Raw genomic sequence first — 21921 nt, 5'->3', positions numbered from 1 at the left:
CTCACTTTCATCTAAATGGATTTGTAAATAGGCAGAACTGTCGTTATTCACTTCATTTACCGAAGGTTACTTTGGGCTGCAATTTCTTACTGGAGAAATATTGGGCCTTTCCTCTTTGAAGATATTCTAGATTACACATCAATGTTAACAAATTGTTTGCACGATAAGAGAAATGTTTCCTGCAAAACTGATTTCATGGCTCTCTCGAAGCTCTGACCTTACTTCAGCCGATTTTTTATGGGAATACCTTAAGAGTAAAGTTTATTGTAATAATCCTGTAACTATGCAATAACTTACGGACAATGTTCGACAGGAAATTATACTAATTTGTAGAGAAATCCTTACGTATTCTAAATTTCCAGACACGATTGGAGCAGTGCCGTCATGGCAGAGGACAGCGTTTGAACGATTTAATTTTTACATATAATTTTCCATGTATTCGCTATATATAGCGATTATTAAACAATGGTTTTCTTATCGGCCACCCTGTTATCATCACAACCAAAAGATTTTGACTTTGCCACCAATAAATTATGATCAATGATGATCAAGAGCTCTAACAATGTTTTAGGCAATAATGAGAAAACACTCGGCGACTAAAATGAGGCGGGGCTCCATCGCGTTGAAAATACATTCGGTGTCGAACAATTAGCGGAAAATCATCCAACATGTGTATTAAATGTTCTTCCAAAAAGCGTAAATATCCTTGTCCAAAAAGATGCTCAACTAATACAAAAGGACCAAACAACTGGTCGTTCCGCATTCCACACCACACGTTAACACTGAATCGATGTTGAAAGTTTCGTTCAAACGTGCCACGAGGATTTTCATCTGACCACCGATGTTCATTTTGTCGGTTATTAATTGCGGGTAAAATGAGCTTCATCGCTAAATAAAATGTATTTTTGTAGGCCTCGATTTTATTGGATCCATTCGTAAAATTGAATGCTTAAGCCATAATCACCTTCTTAAAGATGTTGAAACGGTTGTATATGGAAAGGCTTAAAACCGTTTTTCCTAACGTCCACATGTGATGCTAATTGAAGTTCTTTTGTAATCCGCCTCATGCTAACACCTGGGTTTTCTTCAGCCATATCCAGAACATTTTCTTCATTTTCCACATTTAGTTCCGCCTCTCGTTCAGAATTAATTCTTACGCTTGGAAACATTCCTGTTTCCTGAGCATTTGCAAAAATTTGAAAAACTTTTCGTTTAGGAATTCTTTAATTTGGAAAACGACGTCGGTATTCATCAACAGCACGTAATACGCTACCATTACAGAAACCATCTACGAATAGCATACTCCCTATGGGTGAATGTGTGAAGCATTACGTAATGGAAACTTTGCTCTTTTCAAATTGAAAGGCTCAGAATCACTCAAACTGACAACCATGCTTGTCAAAACTACCATTCAATTAAAATAGGTATTAACAACTAATGATATATCTGCAACGGAGTTAGAAATACAGAGAACATAATTATTCGAAAAATTTACAAAAAACACTTTAGAGCCGATTATTTCAGAAACGGTTAAGAATCGGATTAAAACATATGGGTTAATTTATCTTATTTTGACCCTCTGAATATGTTCCCAAAATATTTTCTTTTCCTCCCGAAACACCTTGTATAAAACCGAATTAACAAAGCATATTTGATAAGTGAGTTAATACACTAATAAGTTAATATACACGTAGATGTTAAGAAATGAATAAGAATCAAATTTGCAAATGCCTAAGAAAGTAATTTTTTTTAAACTATTTTCCTCTTGACTGAAATAATATAGCGACAATAAATTATTACAGTAATATGATAGTATCGTTGACATCTTTTCTATGACGGTGTACCAAAAATCGCAGCATTGCGCAGTAGCCTTGACGCATTCGGCCATGGTTTCCAACTGTTCTATTTTCAAAAAAATAGCAGTGAAATGTTTTTAAATAGTTATTCTTTTGTATCCTAAAGGTTTGCATTTATATTTTTAGGTTGTCGAACTTTTAGTCAAACATGGGTGTCAATTAGATAGCGTGGATGCTGAAAATAGAACCGCTTTAAGAGCCGCTGCTTGGAGTGGTCACGAGGAAATAGTGAAAATTTTGCTTCAGAATGGAGCAAATGTCAATTTGACAGACCACGAAGTAAGTTAAACATATGAAATATTGTAATAGTTTATTTATTTTTCCATACCTCTTGACCCTCAACCACCCCAACTTTATAATTTTAAAAGCCCTTCAAATATGCCTTTTAATGATAATCTACAAAGATATCTTCCATGAAGTTATTTCGATTATTAAAATGATGTTAAAACATTATTATTACTACTATACAGGGTGTTAACATTTAGAGCCTTTTGTGGGTTATCTCGGTTGTTATAGAAGATAGAGCTTTTTATGAACAAAATATGCCATTTTCAGAAATTTGACAGGAATTTTCAGAATTTTGCATTTTAGGATCGCTTTTGTATCTTCCTTACTATTTACAATGTTAAAAATGTTTTTGATAGGAGTTTTTCCATAGAACGCGAATATAATATCTGTTTTATTGTAATAATTTAGGATTTTAAGATATAAAATTAACTTAAGTTTTTTAAATGGATAGTTTTTTAATTATCTGTCATTCTGTCGTGGTATTTTTATACACAGTACGGTGTTGTTTCTATAGAGATGCATGACCCTGGCCTACTTTTAAAATGATAAGTAATTATTTTACGAAAATTGTCTCTTATTTAGTCATTATTTAAAATAAGTCCATAGTTATATATTTAAAAAAAAAATTATTTAAAAAAACATATATTTATTTTTAATCTCAAAATCCTAAATTATTACAATAAAACAGATTATATAATAGTGTTTCATGAATTAAATCTTCATCAAACCATTTATTTTTTCAATACTTTAAATTATAACGGAGATGCAAGGGAGGTCCCAAAATGCAAAGTCTCTTCATAGAAAAACTATGACAGCTGTATGTTTTACAAAAAAGGGGCACAGTTAATCCTATCGTTACTTTAAAAGGCGAAACGTTCCTATTATTAGATAGATTCGATTTTTATTTCGTTACTATTGACGAGAAATTAAAAAAAATAAAAATCTTTAAATTATCACTATCAAAAAAGTTAACCTATATACGTTATCCTACAATTGATTGTTAAAATTGTGAAATGACTCAAAATTTTTTATATTATGCACCATACATTATAATGAGTAAGATTTATTTGCCAGGGCCGAACTGCTCTTATAGCAGCAGCCTATATGGGTCATAGCGAAATAGTAGATCATCTGCTTGACTATGGGGCCGATATTAATCATGCAGACGCTGATGGCAGAACAGGTTTATCAGTAGCTGCTTTATGTGCACCAAAAACCCCAGGTAATTGAACGTTACTATTTTTATTTTTTTATTATATGCTTTTTTCCTCGCTCTACATTAATTGAAAGAAAACTATTCATATATTTTTTTAAATTAATTTTAGGCACAAGTGTCGTATCAACACTTTTGGAACGAGGGGCAACTGTAGACCATAAGGATAAAGAGGGAATGACCCCTTTATTGGTTGCTTCTTTTGAAGGGCACAGGTAAATAATTATATGGTGTGCCTAAGATAATTCTCTTATCATACTTCGGATATATACACTTTATTTCTAGTTTAGAAATTAAATAACTCATAACTATAATTTAGGGATGTATGCGAACTTCTCTTAGAAAATGAGGCCGATGTCGATCATTGCGACAATAGCGGCCGATCACCACTATGGGCGGCCGCCAGTATGGGGCATGCACCGGTAGTGGCCCTGTTACTTTTTTGGGGCTGTGCAATAGATACAATGGATTCCGAAGGACGGACAGTGTTGTCTGTTGCTGCAGCTCAAGGTAGCCATATATAAGAATTATTTTAAATTCGACTTAACAGTTTTTTTTCCATGTTACTAACATTTGTTGCATATGGAATTTTAGGCAAAGCTTAAGCATACCTATATGCCCATATAAGGATGAATAGAACTTGCTAAAATTGAAATTTTACATATCTGGAAGCTCAAAAATATAAATAAATGCATTTTAAATTTATAAAGGGAACTTAACCCTAACGCATACTAAGCTATTTTTCTTCTTAAAAAAAAATCACATGACTTTTGGGAGATTTCTTCTCTTTTTTTTATAATAAAAAATTAATGTTCTCACCCTTTTCCCTTTTTTTGTGGACTAATTCTTCAAGGTGAACAGGAGATGCGCATATATGAAATCAAGCATCGCAATGCCGGAGAGCATCCACGCAAATCATTCAAAGCATTCCCAGAAATTTTAATTTTCATTAAATAATTAAAGAAGAACAAGAGATTCAATTCAAGATTCTTAATTCTGCGACTCAGTCCGGAGTATCACTACATAAAAAAAAGTAGTTTTCTAGGCAATTCAGGTTGTAAGTGAAAATTTAGAGGCAATAGAATCCCAAAAACCTATTACTTTTTATTAATTTTTTATCTTAATTCTCTTACCCTCTTACTCCTACAAATCATAAACGATCGCAATAAAATGATGTTTCTCGTCTAAAGAGAACAAACAAGGCAAAAGAGGGCAAAAAATTACTTTGCATTGCGACCCATATGTAAGCGAGAAATAAATGGGAGTGGAAATCCAAAAAATTGACTTTTTACTCACTCTTTGACCTGATTCTGCCTTTAGATCTCAGGAATTATGGACGATTGCTATTAAATGATGTTCCTCGTCTATAGGGAGCATCGCTACGTTCGAGATATAAGTGAAAAGTGAGGTTGAAATTCAAAATGTACTCGCTTCGGCGATACATATACTAAAATTGGAACGATACAGAAAAGATTAGCATGGCCCCTGCGCAAGGATGACACGCAAAATCGTGAAGGGTTCCACATTTTTATTTGACACCACATGGAAATACAATATTATTAAAACTCTATTTTCTTGGGGAATAAGAGGTCATCTACCAAACTTCATAAAAAATTTCTTGACAAACAGAACCTTCTGCGTAAGAATAGCAAATACCCTCTCCTCAAAATTTATACTAGAAAATGGTATTCCTCAAGGATCTGTACTCAGCCCAACCTTATTTATAATAGCTATAAATAGTATAAGATCAGCCATTCCTCCATATATAAATTGTAGAATATTCTCTGCTGACATAGTAATATATCACTCATCTTCAGATAGTCAAATATGTCAACGAAAATTGCAAAAAACCATCAATAACATTACATCTTGGGCACATATAAATGGATTCACTTTCTCACCAAATAAATCTAATACAATGCATTTGTGTAAAAAAAGAAACTGCCCTAAGACAAACATTATTGAAATACAAAATTCCGAAATTCCTAATGTAATATCAAAAAAGTTCCTAGGATTAATTTTCGACAATAAAATGACCTGGAAAGACCATTTTAAACACTTAAAAATTAAATGCACTGCTAATATAAACCTACTAAAGATTTTAGCAAACTCAAAATGGGGGAGTGATTACAAGACCCTCCTAAAAATATACACTACCATTATTAGACCAAAAATAGACTATGGAAGTATAGTTTATACATCTGCAAGGAAATCATATATAAATACAATAAATCCAATACAAAATCTATGCCTTAGAGTGTGTACTGGAACTTTCCCAACTTGTCAAATTACCAGCTTAAATTGTATAACAGGAATCACCCCAAAAAATATTCAACCAAATCATCCATTATATAAAAAATGTTTTCAAATACAAATAACAGAAGATTTATATACTCGAAGCAATCAAACTATTTCACCTAACATAATACTAACGAAATCACTCAAAATGTATAATATAAAACTCCCTGAAATAGGCCATCATACCAACTATAGCTTTCCACCCTGGATATACCTTAATATAGATATAAACTTAAATCTAACTAAATTCAATAAAGAATCCACACATCACTAAATTATAAGAAATGAATTTTACACCATTATTAAGAATAATTACTCCGACCATATCATAATTTTCACAGACGGATCAAAGACAACTACACATACCAGCTATTACATGCTATTGAAGAAGCAATTACTTTCATAAAAACATTATCTTTTAATAAATTCTTAATTGCTACAGACTCTCTCAGCTCATTACATACTCTTAAAAGGTATAGTGGTGAACACCCATCATTCATAAATATTCAAAATGAAATAATCAAATGCAATAGAAATGGTAAAAATATTAGTTTTATCTGGATTCCCAGTCCTATGTGACTGACATATAGACGGGAATGAAACAGCTGATAACATGGCAAAAAATCAAACTGGTATTTGTTCTAGACTATCAAATACCTTTTACTACCGAGATCTATTCCTGCAAATAAATAACAAAATACAAAATTTAACTCAACTCAAACTAGATTTAGACGAAACCGACAATAAGCTCCTTGAGATAATCAAAATACAACATTCACCTTACCTAGATGTAAATTTAAACAGAAAAGACCAATCAATTATTTTTAGAACTCTGATAGGCCACACTAAAACCACTCATGAATATATCTTAAAGAAGGAAAATCAACCAATATGCCCCTTTTGCAACGATTATAATCTCACCATAAAACATATTTTTGCACATTGCTATAGACTGCATACATTTAAAATAAAACACAATTTACCAATCACTACTAACCTAAAACATATTCTCTCTCTCTCAAATTCAAAATAATTTATTTGCTAAAATCAAAATTATAATTTACATATCTAGTGTATTAAGATGTAATTTATAAGCAAAAAGAATCGAATCGCAATTTTTACTCCGATATCAGACGACTATATATAAATTAGCCGAGTGTGACACGACGCTATAAAACTATACAAATAGAAACGTATCATCCATTCTTTACTCATTAAACAAAAAAATTATATATAGGCTTAATAACACTCTGACTTAGAGTTTTTACTTTTGTTAAGTTATATAAGGACTAAAACTAATTAAACCAATAATAGAACCTATACTAATAGAAACTAGATGCCGTAATTTATATTCTATAATATTTTCTTGCTACTGTAATACTATTAGCAAGATTACTATCAGAAAAATACAAAAAAATTATAACAGGGGTTATACTTTAAAGCTGCGAAAGAAAAAAAACAGACATTTATGGCATTATATTAATATAAATATAACAAAAATTATAATTATAAATTATTAAGTTTGTGGTTTTTACTTTTTATTGCAATCCTAATAAATAAGCTTTTAATTATTATATTTTATTTTATCCTAATAGACCAACTTTTAGCATACATTGAACGACCATTCCACAAGACCGTCGCATTATATTGAAATGATTTTTTGTAGTTTACTGTTTTGTGATTAAGAATCAGAAATATTTCAAAATTTCTGGTATATTTTTTTCGTTTGATGGGTTAAGCTTATTGGAAGTTTCTTCTATTAACAAAAAAGGTGAAAATACAAATATAGGAAGGGCCAATTACATTCATATACCGCTAGTTAACAAAAATAGCTCGCAGCCATCGATTTGTATTCGAGGGGGAAAGATTTTGTGCATATCATCAGCTTTGAAATTTCAACCCCCTTGCGGGGATCAGCTCCAACCCTAACATCTTAAAGGAGATATCATGTTTTGAAGTGAAATTAATTCTATTTTCGACGCATCTTTTACTTTTTGAATTGTACGAACCTATTTTGGAGAAAATAGGGAAAAACTATAATTAAAAAACGACATCTCTTTATTACGATCTTTGTTACGAACGATTTATTGCTTCTTGAAAAAATGTTAAACCTCGTTAATTTTTTTATCAGAAAACTTTTTGCTGCTTTATTTCAAAAATAAATTTGTCACTAACCTCACACAGGAGTGAGCTTCATTCCTTAAATAGAAATGGGGTTACACTTCATGTGATACCTCAATATAATGGTCAACAAATTCTCTTTTCAACAGGTTCAACAATAAAATAAAGAAATATTTTCTACATTTCTCATTATATTTATCACCGAAAAAAGGGAAACAGCACAAAAATATAAATCTTATTTATAATTCATTGTTAATGACAATGAATGAAAAGTCCTCAACTGACCTTCATGCAATAGTAAAGATTTTGTTCAAAACGACACCGGGCATTATGAGGCATTTCCCGACATGTACGATATCGACATTTATTAAAGATCTGCCTAAGTTTTATAAATTTAAACTTCTTAAGTGATGCCACAAAAAAGACTAAGGGAATCAAGTCAGGTGATCTTGCGGGCCACTCTATTGTTGCTGTTCGGCGAGGATCCATTTACCAGAATACGTCAAATTTAAATATTTTCAACAAGCACGGGAGGAGGTCCACCATCTTGTTGCTATTTCAACTTTTCGGAAATGTTTTCTAGCGTTTCTGTCAATCTAGGATCGATCATGTCTTTTAATAATTGTAGGTACAGTTCTTCATTAAAATTTCATTGGATTAAAAAAGAATCAATCAAATAACATAAATTCCAACTCAGACGTTTAATTTCTCAGAAAGTTGAGTGTGAACCTCATGGAGTAGATATGGATTTTTGTCAGACCGGTATCGACAATTATGACGGTTAATAGTTTCGTTCAGAAAAAACGAACACTCATCAGAAACACAAATATTAAATTTCTATTATGTATTAATTGTTCATAATCTCACAAAATTCGAAATCATCATCGTTCACTGGTTGTACAAAATAAATTTTGTAGGGCATGAATTTAGGTATCTTTAAAATGCTGCAAATTATGGATTCAGTTGATTAAATATCTGGGATGAAACATTAGCACATCCACCATTTTTGTAATAAAGTTCACTCAGCGATACTCTTTCTGCCGTCGAATAAACAATTTTAGAATTAAATAAAATGTAATCACAAAGACTGAAAAGACCGAGATACTAAATTGAAGTAAATAAACTAAATGTAAATATTCGGAATTTCTAAGGAAGAAAAAAAACGCAAATTTGTTAATACCAACAGCATTCCACAGCAGAAAAAATGTAGTACCTACTACTTTTTTCTTTAAATAATTAGCGTTCACCATGATACTAATACTCGACAAGATAAACCCACGCGCATGAGATGAGCCTATCTCTCTCGCACGCCTGACGTCAGTCGATGACAAATTTCCCCAGGAACAGCTTTTAATACATGAACAGAGTTTTATTTAATACATTTTAATATGACGTTTCGTTTTTGCTTTAGATGTTCGATGGATTTAGGGTTAGGGCATGGTTTATTTGTTTTGTGTGTATTTTGTGTGACAAATATGGCAGAGTTTATTAAATTATAATAATTAAAATTTTTTTATCATGGTGTACTGTGCAGTTGTGGGTTGTTCAAGCAACAACAACAAAGAAAGTAAGGAAGTTTCGGATTGCCGATTCTTTAGATTTCCAAAGGACCAACAAGTTTGCCGACAATGGATTACAAAACCATTTTAATAACACGTCTACCCATAAGCAATTTAAAAAAATATAGATTATAGATACTTAAGAAAGTGAAATTAATTGGTTGTATGTCATCAATGGCATCATGCATTTTCTTTTGGCATTTACTGGTAACACTATTATTACCAACAACCAATGGGTGCTCATATGTATACTTAGCGCACACAATTTTATGAAAATTAATTGTCACAATAGGCTGTATATCAATCCTCTATTTTTGTTTTATTTTTTTTTACAACATATTAAAATATGTACATATTATATCACTGATATTTTTCTGCAGAGGCATTCGTCTAAAGTAAAAAAAAGTTAAATAAAAACCATAAATCCTTTTTTTTTGGCTATAAAGTATTATTAATTTATTATTAATTAACAAGCCTTCAGACGTTTCATATTGTGTATATTTATTTTCAAATTAAAATACCTTAAATAATAAAAATCGTTTTTTAAACCTTATCCAAAACCAAAATAGGCATTTATATTATATAAGGCTTTACTATCCTTGCACGGATCCACGAATCCTACATACTATTAAGGAAATATTTTACATACTATTATAATAATCATAGCATATTTCATATAACAAAATATAATAATACTTAATAAGTAATGTTAAATAAAAAAGACTTTAAAATACTGCTTTTCCAACCGACAAACAGAATTTTTGTCATCGAGTGACGTCATGCGCAAAGTCACACGAAATTGCATCGCCAAGTGGGTTTATCTTGCCAGTAATAGTATCATGAGCGTTCACCATGAATCAACAACTTAAAGCGATAAATCTAGAAAGCATTGATTTTTATGTTGGGTGATGTTGGATATGTTGAAAAGAGAGTTGTTGACCATTAAATTAAGGTATCTTATGAAGTTTAACCCCATTTTCATTTAAGGGATGAAGTTTACCCCTGCGGTGCGATTAGTGACGAATTTGAAAATAAAGTACACAGGTAACGACGACAGGCAAAAAACACAATTAACGAATTTTGAAATTTTTTAAGAAGCAATAAATCATTTAATAAAAAAAAATAATTTTTAGTTATTATATGGCTTATATGTAATAAGCCACATAATAGTCAGTATATCAATTTTGTAAGGGCTTTAATTGTGTAATGTCAAATACACTATCTAACTCTTATCTTCAATAGCGTAATGTGTTATTGTTTTTATCGTCCTACGTCAATATTAATATTATATTGAAATATTATTTTTACATACATAATTATATATATTTAACTATTTATATTATTCGTTTATAAGAAAATTAGAATTAATATGTTGATCTGAAATAGGATGTGTTGAGGTCGTTCGACAGCTATTGGACAGAGGTCTGGACGAGCAACATAGGGATAACTCCGGATGGACACCTTTGCATTATGCTGCTTTTGAAGGTAATGATTATAATGGGGATTCCTATATCGTTATCAAATGCTGAAATTAAATGAGCATTATAGATATTAAGGCAATTAGTGAAATGTATTTGTAGTAACCTAAATAATTTCTAAACTATAAATTGTAAGTTATCTAAAAGTTTTATTACTTTTTATATTATGATTTATTTTAAGATCTAATTTCGACCGATAATATTTATCATTAATATAAATAATTTTCTTTCAGAATTTGTGTTGCTTTATTATAATATTATTTTATAAGAAATTTTTACGCAAGGAACAAAAAAATGATTTTGATAATTTTGTCTTACTCAACGAGGATTTTGACATATAGCCTAAGATCCTCCTAAGGTACTAGAGCTGATTACACAATTTGCTTGTTCACTGTCTCTTATCCTTTTTTTTTTCACGTATCATTTAACTTTCTGTGCTCAATTTCATTTTTTTTAATTGTCTTTTAGGCCATCACGACGTATGCGAAGCGCTATTAGAAGCGGGAGCGAGAATAGATGAGACTGATAACGAGGGCAAAGCTGCTTTGACCCTTGCTGCCCAAGGAGGCCATATAACTTTAGTAAATATGCTTTTAGATAAATACAATGCGCCTGTAGATCAAAGACCGCACGATGGAAAGACTGCATTAAGGTATTTTTATTCCATTATTATGTATTTTTTCTAATAATTTTTTGATCTTCTTTAATGCACGAATATATTTTCTTCTAGGTTAGCCGCATTAGAAGGACACTACGACATAGTACAAATTTTAGTTTCTCACGGAGCTGATCTGAATTCCAAAGATGCTGATGGCAGAAGTACGTTGTACGTTTTGGCGTTGGACAATCGACTAGCAATGTCAAAATACCTTTTGCAGCAGGGGGCAGATGTGGAGACTAGAGACTTAGAGGTATATATTTATTTATTCTGTAATCATTGGTTCATATACCTGTTGGTAAACGTAGGCAATATAAATTAAAGATTAAAATTTTATACACGATTAATTTAAATATATTTAAAAATAAATACGTCTCGTAATACTTAATCCCTATTTATTTATTTATTTATTACACTCTCACAAACACATTGGAAATGTAATTACATGTTAAGAGTGCTTACTAAGCCAGTAAAGGCGAAAAAAAGAAAGACTACAACTAAAATATACTAACTAAACAAATTAACAATATAAAAAAAATATTAAAAACATAAAAAACATACAAATACATATAGCAGGTTCTAAAACAAATATGTGTACTACTTATACTTTGAGCTACCTAAAATCACAGATCTAATTTGTCCTACAGCACTATTAAAGAAATCTATATCACATTTTTGTATATATTCATTACTTTGGTACATCATTCGATTTATAGGTGAACTACTTGGAGTTAAACATTGGAACAGCATTTTATTTCTTATTCTTAAGTTTACTTTAGGAACCACAAAAGTTATGTTGTTGATTAAGGAACATTTCTTATACTTTAAATTGTTGACAATGTTATATATAAATAGTACATCATTTAAACTTTGTCTAATACTTAATCTGACCATACTAAATTCAGTCAGCATACTTTCATAAGAAATCATATAGGGACAGGTATTATGCGTTCTTAAGTATAGATATCTTAAAAACCTTTTTTGCACTTTTTTCAATCAAATCATATCAATATGCACCAATGACTGTGGTGACCAAATAACAGAGGCATATTCTAAATGGGGTCTAACCAATGTATTGTATAACATTATGATTGATTTTATTTGTTTAAAGTTTTTAGTGTTTCTAATTATAGTCCATATGAACTCAATCCGAACAGCAGAAAAACTAAAACTCGGGTCATTAGCGGTATCTTCTTTGTAAAGCATAGGCGTGCCCCAGAAGGATTGTAAAAAATATTTTTCTCTTCACAGAATGATCGATGACGTCTCCGGCTTTTATCACTGTGTAGATGGTAGTACGGGCAAGTTTAGTTAGCTCACAAACTCTTTTTAAAATGTCGTTTTGTGAGGCCCCGCGCATTTCGTTTTTTGGGCAATTGAAAATATTTAAAACAACTTTCTGGGTTTGAACATGTAAGTCTTTATTTAAAAATTCCGATTGCGCCAAGTCGGAATTAATTTGCAAATTGTCCATTTCATTATCAGAAACATCAAAACGTCTCCACAATGGCATTTTAAATTGTTAGATAAAAAGTATTTAAAAACAGTGATAACAACAGTAACAACAACACTATTAAATAGTATTAACAACGACAAAAGCAACAACAAAAACAAAGACCACAACAGTAACAACAAATTAATTTAAAATTACGACACGTGACCAACACACTCTTAAGACACCTAATTCTAAACCAGAAATAAAACATAAAACGCCACTGGCACCAGGCCCATGTAAAATTTATCGTATAGGCCCGGCCCGTCCACAATTCAAACTCCAAGCGCCGGTAGTAATCTTTTGTCTTCGTCTTTTACACGTCATTGCTGGGGACTTAGCCTACCTCTCTCTGACAAAATTTCTCGTTGAATGGGCCGGGGTTTAGGAATTTCTTGTCTTGGATATAGCTTGCAAAAATTAGATCAGTATTAGATTTTATCGATATTTAAGGGCATTCGAAATTTAATTGTGTTTTCCCACAATTGTCATTCTGGCGCTTGGTCGCGTTATGCATAACTACGTCCAATTGGTCGAACGTCTATTTTTTAGTTAACTAAAACTGGTTTACAATTGAATAAAACATTGAATAAAACAAAGCAAAAAATTAATTTTGCTAATTTAAAAAGAAAACAGGAAGTTTTAAATAATGTGTAATGACTAGACGTTTTGAGTGAACAATAACATTGTGTTCTTTAAAAACAGATTAAAAAAGACCCAAGATGCCCAATATAGGACCCTTGCAAAAGGCCTGAAAAAACGTGATAAGTATTTTAGGTGAAATTTTTAACTCTTTAAGGAGCTTAATTCGACCAGAAAACAAACGTGACAAAAAATTAGTTTCGTACCAAAGTCCATATTCTTCACCAGATATCAAAAGCCCTTAGAAATCTGTATAGATACTATAAATATCAACATAAACGTAAGTCTAGTTGGGGAAATTCATTGGTGAATTCACCGTAAAAGCAACATAGGCAAGAGGGGCAAAATTGTTGGCTAATGTTAGGAAAAAGCTTATTTTTATTTAAATTTAACTAGACCACACTAATCTCGCTTATTTTGAAGGATAGAGCTTTGAGTTTTTTGCAAACTTACTTAATTTTTTTGTTAAACCAATAATGCTGCAAACAGAGTTAACTGAAACAAACGTCTAAGTTAACTGTTGCATCAGAGATACAGAATAAAAACGAAAAATTTTACAAAAATTTTTCAGGGCGCAGTCATATCTCGCACTCTGTATAAAATATAAAAAAGGTTAAGAGTGATTTAAAAAACTCAAAGTTGTCGTTTAAGAGTTAACTATAACTTGGTCTTTTTTAAAAGAAACACTGTATTTTTTGACATGAATAAATTGGTCTATTTTTTCTTTTCGCTTTAATTTCTCATAATTGCGCTAAAAAGAAAAAAAAAACTAATATTTAGCTTAAAATTATTAGTTGAGCATGAAAATGAAAAATAAAAAAACATTTAGAAGGAGAGTAATGTAGTAGAGTTTTTATCTATATATTTATTTTTTTAATTTACTAATTAGTCGGAAAAAAAATACCCAATGTATAGAAAAACATAAAGCGCAACGCTTTTAAAATTTAATTATATCAAAAAAAGCTAATTAAACCGCTTACAATAATTTCCTCTGTTCTTTATTTTCCTTTTTAGTTTTAGGAGGATGCCATAGCTCGCGCAAAATAATATAATAATATAATCTTATTTTAGTTAGCCATGATATTCCTGGAATGTCATGAAAATAGTGGTAGAGCATCCGATTTATATTTTCGCAGGAATTAATTATCTTTTTATTGTATAATGTACTTTCAGACTGTTAAATATTAGTAACTGTGTGTTTAAGCATTTTGTGTAAATACGATAAGTTTTATAATTTTACGTTGCACTGAGAAAATTCGATTTAAAAAGTTTTTGCAGTAATTTTTGGGACTACCAAAAATAATTATTTCCTACCACTACAGACTCGTTAATTATGATACTACACGTAACTCCATAACTCCATAGAAAATTTGTGATCCTATCCTTTTTCTGATGGATCCTATCATTTCCTACTTCCTTCTTATTATATTTAAGGGGACTGAAAAGTTAAATTTTATTATTACTGTTTGATATTGTTTTATTCCATACTTTATAAATATTGTTTTATAGTGCTTATAGGTAAAATAATTCTACGAGAATATACTTCTAAAAGTCTATTTTTTATTGCTAAACATAATTTTTTTTGACATTTTTTTATCCATTAAATTTTTTTTTAAACTAAAAAGTTGGTATTTAAGCACAAACAAGATATTTCAAAAAAGCGGTTTTATTTTAAAATTAAGAAAAGTGATTAAGACATCTGACGGTGCCTAAACTCTAAACTAAAATTTTCTATTGAATTTCGTCAGTTGTACACTGTAATTTACTATCGGGAAGTCGTTTTATTTCTTACACTGAACACGTGATATTATTCTATTTGACTTTCCTGACAAAATTTTGTAGTGTTCTTTTCAAATTATTTCATTCTCAAGATAAAAAAAATCATCTTAAAATTCAATTTTAAGATGAGTTTTAAGTTATAATAAAATGGCGACGGCAAAACTTTAATATTCTGAATTATTTAATTTATAATAGATAGACTATATCATATGAAGTCAAAAAGTGTCAGTAAGTTCTGCTTTTTATCATATATCTCTTGTGAGCGTTTAGATCAAGCAGTTACAATGTATTATTACATATAACAGCAGTCCTTTTTGCGATATTCACATTTTTTGAGTATTTAAAATCTACGAGGAATAGTTCATCCTTTTTAAATTTTAGCCATTACATTTTGAGCCAATCTGCTTATTGAGCACATCATTGATAGATTTCCTTCAATGAATATTTGGGATTAAAGGTATCCAGCACAAAAAACTATATTTATATATATATATATATATATATATATATATATATATATACAGGGTGTTTCCTAACTACGGTACGAAACTATACAGGGTGAATCGTTAGGTTTATGAAAAAAAGTTCCTATGAACGTATGTCGGGAGTTGCTTTGTTTCTGAGATACAGGGCGATGAAAGTTCAAAAAAATAACGGTATTTTAAAAATACTATAACTATCCTTAAACCGATTTGGTGCAGTTATTTGAAGTTATAAGACGATTATTTAGCTGTAACTAGATTGAAATTATTAGGTACAGTGGCGTGTCAGTGGGCACCACATGCTTATTGCTGAGAAAAAAACAAGGCCAATAATTAATTGTTTTGCGGCTTTTTATTTATTTTTGTATTTAAGCAACTAAAAATACAACTTTTTCGTATCTTATCTTATTATCTTCATATCTGGCTTTGTTTTCGAGAAAAAAATTTAAAGTATCTTTAACTCATTCTAAAAATTATCCATGGACGACAACATGAAAAAAAAACAATTAATTGGATAAACAATTTCGACCTTAAAGTACATGAGCAAAATGTCCACCCTCCAATGCACGACTTTTTGGTCTCTTGTGACTTGTTTACTATGATAATAAACATTCAACTTCTACGATTTTTATTATCAGATTTTTGAAATACAACAAAATAACAAATACATTGCTTCTTATGACAAATAATTGGCAAGTCCATTCAAGTACCTCCTTTGTACCTACCTGCTTTGGAGACCAGCTGACAGTGATAGAATTGCTATAAGTAAAATTCAGCTGTCAATTAGCAGTGATTCATTACTCCATCATGAATAATTTTACTAACCATGAAATGACTGAAATGCACTTTATTTATGGATTAACAAATGGAAATGCGGAAGAAGCACGAAGAATTTACCAGGACAGATATCCTAACAGAGTAATTCCATGTGCAAAAACATTTAGAAAACTACATGCAAGATTATGTGAAACTGGGAGTTTTAATAAAAATATGCGTGGTGGAAGACCAGAAACTATAACAACGCCTGAACTGGAAGAAGCTATACTTGATGCGATAGAAAAAGATCCTTCCAATAGTGTCAGGAAGATTGCACTGCAGCTTGAAATCAGTTCAAAAACCGTTTGGAAAGTTCTAAAAAGAAACCTCCTGCATCCATATCACATACAGCGTGTACAAGCTCTACTGCCTCGGGATTTTCATCCAAGATTAATGTCTTGCAGGTGGTTGATTCATACGATGGCACACAATAATAATTTCCTACCAAATATTTTATTTACGGACGAGGCAAATTTGTCAATAGATGCTATTATGAACTTTCACAATGATCATTTTTGGGCCGACGAAAATCCCCACGTTATTAAAGAAACTCATTTTCAGCAACAATTTTCGCTGAACGTTTGGATAGGAATTATTGGTGACTACCTAATTGGCCCATTTTTTTTACCGGCAAGATTAACAGGTGAATCCTACACGGATTTCTTGCAACACCATTTACCCACTTTATTAGAAGAAGTACCCCTATAAGTAAGAGTCAACATGTGGTTTATGCACGACGGGGCTCCAGCTCATTTCGGTGTTCTTGCTCGTCAGCATCTCGACGTCATCTACCCTAATTGCTGGATTGGACGTGCAGGACCTCAAAATTGGCCGGCTCGCAGTTCTGATATGAATCCCCTGGATTACTATTTATGGGGCCATCTGAAGGCTCTTGTTTATAAAACTCCTGTTCTAGATGTGAATGACTTGAGGAATCGGATAATTGTCAATTGCAATATCATAAGGGATACTCCAGGTATTTTTGAGCGTGTCAGACACTCAATGACAAATCGTTTGCAGTCGTGTATTTTATCAGAAGATGGGCATTTTGCTCATTTACTTTAAGGTCAAAATTGTTTATCGAATTAATTGGTTTTTATTTCATGTTGTCGTCCATGGATAATTTTTAGAATGAGTTAAAGATACTTAAAATTTTTTTTTTCGAAAACAAAGCCTGATATGAAGATAATATAAGATACGAAAAAGTTGTATTTTTAGTTGCTTAAATACAAAAATAAATAAAAAGCTGCAAAACAATTATTGGCCTTGTTTTTTTTCTCAACAATAAGCATGTGGTGCCCACTGACACGCCACTGGACCTAATAATTTCAATCTAGTTACAGCTAAATAAGCGTCTTATAACTTGAAATAACTGCACCAAATTTCAACCAAATCGGTTTAAGGATAGTTATAGTATTTTTAAAATACCTTTATTTTTTTTAACCTTCATCGCACTGTATCTCAGAAACAAAGCAACTCCCGACATGCGTTCATAGGAACTTTTTTTCATAAAATGATCTAACGATTCACCCTGTATAGTTTCGTACCGTAGTTAGGAAACACCCTGTATATACATTATATACATGTGTTATGCACATTATAAGTTGACAAAATTATTTGAAAAAAAATTAAATTAATATCGCCGGCTTTTAAAGAAAAGCATAAGGTCACAGATTATTTTGTAATGTATCTACGTGCTTGGAAAACCAGTTAGATCAAATATCACATCATAAATGTTATGTCTGAGTGAAGGCATAATTGGATAAATTCGTACTTATATTTAATTTAAACATATTGTAACGTTTTTACCCTTCGTTAAGGTGTGAATTAAAATACTCGATGCACAAAAATAGTTAACTGGTTTATTTACACCGTATTTATTTACTACTCTTTATGTCCGTATAAAGAGACCATGTATTCAGCAGACCACTGTTCCTAAGATTCGCTAACCTTCCACGCGTCTCCAAAGATGTGATGCGGCGTGCACACTTGCATTATTTTGGAATGATATTGGCGGCATTGGCAATATCGTAACAATACAATAAAACTACATGCGTTTATTTTTGTATTACTATTTCATTTTTGTATATTATTAAGGAAGAATTCGTAAAAATTTTAGTTATTAACAATTTTGTTATTTTGTTTTTTATTTCAGGGTCGAACCTCTCTGCATGTGTCCTCCTGGCAAGGACACACCGAAATGGTTTCTATGCTATTAGATTACGGTAAAGCGCAGGTTGACGCTTGTGATTTAGAAAATAGAACTGCCTTACACTCTGCCAGCTGGCAAGGTCATAGTGACATTGTTAAGATTTTACTTGAACATGGAGCGCTGCCAGACCACACTTGTAATCAAGGTGCAACAGCTTTGGGTAAGTTAAAAAGTTTCATGTATCTCTTTAAATGATATAAACATAACTCTGCAACAAACTATTTCTAATTTTTCTTCTTGGGCGTAACATCTAAGAATAATAAAACACAAAATCTGACAGCCAATGAATTAAATCGTTACAACAAATTTTCGTTTATTCGTGGCAAGTGCGATGTGGTAAGACAATATAACCAAGTTTTCAAAATGCAAATAACTTCAAAATGGGCCAACGGGCCTAACAAATATGTTTTTAAAATTTACTTCTACCAAATTTCATTTTAATATACAGGGTGATCCATTAAAGATTATGATATTTATATTATATTTTTGAATACTGGCTTTTTAGGATGAGACCTACAGCTTTTGTATTTAAAGTTCTTTTACGCCTCGTAAACTGTAAGGAATGACCCTCTTTAGCTTTCATCAATTATTCAATCAATTTGAAGAAACTTTTATAAATTAACTCGTATACTCAATTAATTTGTAAGATCCTAACGAAAATTATTTGTTTGATAGCTCGGAATCCTCGTAACATCGGACTTTCAAATATTTTCAAAACCCCCTCAATATCATTTTCTCAAACCCTTCAATATATTTTATAAATTTTGAATTCAAGTTGCAAAGTTTGCAAAAGACGTAAGTAACTCACTAATAATCTCAACAATACAACATTTATAAAAATGTAACTTACACAATTTATAGTTTTCCTAAGCCACTTGTTTATAAATCACTGGTGTTTGAAAACCAAAAATCTAAAAACACTCGGACGGAACCAACGAGAACATAAACAAACTATATAATAATAACTTACAGAACCCCTACCTGATTCTACTAAAACATGGGTCTTTTAGAAAGATAGAAACAGGTTAATTGATACTATTTAACTGAACATTTGACAGAGTTTCTTACTGCATACAGTTTAATAGAAAACCTCTATCTAAAAGATATTTAACAAAACTCGCCCAGGTGTCAACAATGGCCTCTCTGGTACCATCAAACTTTTTGCTGGTGTCAAAAGCCTCACTTTAGTTCTCTACTTTTTATTGATTTTTTTTAACCATAACTATATAGTACTTCACTAGAAGTCACTTTTTTTTTGCTAATAATCTCAAATGAGTTGTGTAATGAGACCCTGAGGCTTGTGATCTTTAAGTGTTTTTTTTTTGTAGTTTCAATAATAACACAAATTAATTTTAGGCATAGCAGCACAAGAAGGTCATGAACTTTGTGTAGTAGCTTTATTAGAACACGGTGCTGATCCCAATCATTCTGACTCTTGCGGTCGAAACGCTTTGAGAGTGGCTGCAAAGTCTGGACATCGAGCCGTGGTTAGGTTATTAGAAGACTACAATGCCACAAGATCATCTCATGGGCATCCGCAGGCAAGCATATCTGCTCACACTAGTAGCAGTGCGAATTCAATTGCTTCGAGTAAGTTTTTCTTATTAATAAATTTTTTAACTATTTCCTTATTTTAATAAAACATTTAACAATATTGATACGGTTACTACAATGCTTTTACGCTTTCAATTATATTGTAATTTAATTGTTGCATGTACATTATTTTTGCTTTTAACAATCATGTGAATTCTAAGTTTTGGTATCTATTGATTTCTTGACTTCTCTTGAAGACCTTTTCTTAAATTACTTTTTTTCTCATAGTAAAAATGTATTTGTTTTAGCTTCAACAGTAGATACAAAACCTTCTTCAGCAATAATGTACCCAATTGGCAACGGTGATTGGACAGATCAGCAACGGAGATCAATGGTTTCGCTTGGCAACCACAGTTCAAACTCCAAGTCAAGTTCCAATCTAACAGGATCTAGTCATTCAAGTAGGCACGGTGATCGGCAAAAGGAAGCACAACAAAATATGCAGGTAATAGTGATTTTGTATAGTAATATTACTCTTTTCTACAGGGTGTCATTGAAATGGTGTAAAAAAATTCGGGGGGTGATAGTACTCCTAAAAATTTTAAAAAAAGTTCCTATAACTATAGGGTGGAAAATGCATATTAAGGGAGTTAGGGGCACTGAAAGGGTAAATTTAAAAAACGGTTTTTTGAAATTGTAGGCTTAAAAAACGAGATAAAATTTCGAAAAAAAATCCTCTGCCATAAATTTTGACCCAAAATCAAATGGTGATACTGAAAAATAATTTGGAAAATCGGAAAGGGTAGTTTTTGCAAGGGTAGGGGGTTAATTCGTGAATAACTTTTTTTAGGTTATTTTCTTCGCAACGTGGGTTCATTTTTTAAAAACTACATACTTTTTCCTACAAAAAAGGTACTCTTGTTGCACATCGCCCAGAACGATGGTTTTCGAGAAAATTGAAGGCAAAAAGTTTGCTCTGATGGGCTGCTAACTGGTTAAACAACATAAACTTATGAAAGTTATGGGGTTTCAAAAGTAAACAAGTAGTTATTAAATAATTAATTGAAAAATCTAAATTTCATGATTTTTAAAACATCGTATTGCTTTAAAAAAACGAAATAAACCAATTACCAAAAATCCTTATTAAATGCATACTTATTTGATTCATTAGCCTAGTTTACACCGCGAGTACCAAATATTCAATACGCGAAAAGTCGCTTGTTATTTATAATAATAAACATTTTAGGCTAAATGGTCAAAGTTACCTTAATTTTCTAATACATGATCTACCAGCACTTTTGGAGGAAGTTCCCATAGCACAGAGGCAGATCACGTATTTTATGCATGATGGTGCACCAGCTCATTTTCCGCTAGCGGTGAGGAATCATTTAAACCAAGTTTTTGAGAGGCGTTGGATAGGACGTGGTGGTCCACAAGCTTGGCCAGCAAGATCACCAGATCTTAATCCATTAGATTTCTACTTCTGGGGCCACT

The 21921-nt window shown here is 31.4% G+C and overlaps 1 protein-coding gene and 1 non-coding gene across 2 annotated transcripts in view; both read left to right on the top strand.

Moving 5' to 3' along the window:
* The window catches only part of LOC126748821 (ankyrin repeat domain-containing protein 50), a 68950-nt gene that overhangs the window by 26953 nt on the left and 20076 nt on the right, over window positions 1–21921 (top strand). Inside the window, exons 8-17 of the mRNA XM_050458307.1 lie at window positions 1983–2135; window positions 3219–3366; window positions 3470–3572; window positions 3677–3867; window positions 10722–10820; window positions 11282–11465; window positions 11544–11724; window positions 18838–19054; window positions 20251–20484; window positions 20736–20932. Coding sequence (XP_050314264.1) covers window positions 1983–2135; window positions 3219–3366; window positions 3470–3572; window positions 3677–3867; window positions 10722–10820; window positions 11282–11465; window positions 11544–11724; window positions 18838–19054; window positions 20251–20484; window positions 20736–20932 — 1707 coding nt within the window. The remainder of the gene's footprint in view (window positions 1–1982; window positions 2136–3218; window positions 3367–3469; window positions 3573–3676; window positions 3868–10721; window positions 10821–11281; window positions 11466–11543; window positions 11725–18837; window positions 19055–20250; window positions 20485–20735; window positions 20933–21921) is intronic.
* LOC126733659 (U6 spliceosomal RNA) lies at window positions 4781–4887 on the top strand. The gene has a single exon (XR_007659810.1). It is a non-coding gene; the product is annotated as a U6 spliceosomal RNA (small nuclear RNA).

The sequence above is a fragment of the Anthonomus grandis genome, chromosome 2, assembly GCF_022605725.1.
Source record: "Anthonomus grandis grandis chromosome 2, icAntGran1.3, whole genome shotgun sequence".
NCBI lineage: Eukaryota > Metazoa > Arthropoda > Insecta > Coleoptera > Curculionidae > Anthonomus > Anthonomus grandis.
The sequence above is the reverse complement of the archived record's forward strand: the minus strand, read 5'-3'. Positions and strand labels throughout refer to the sequence as shown.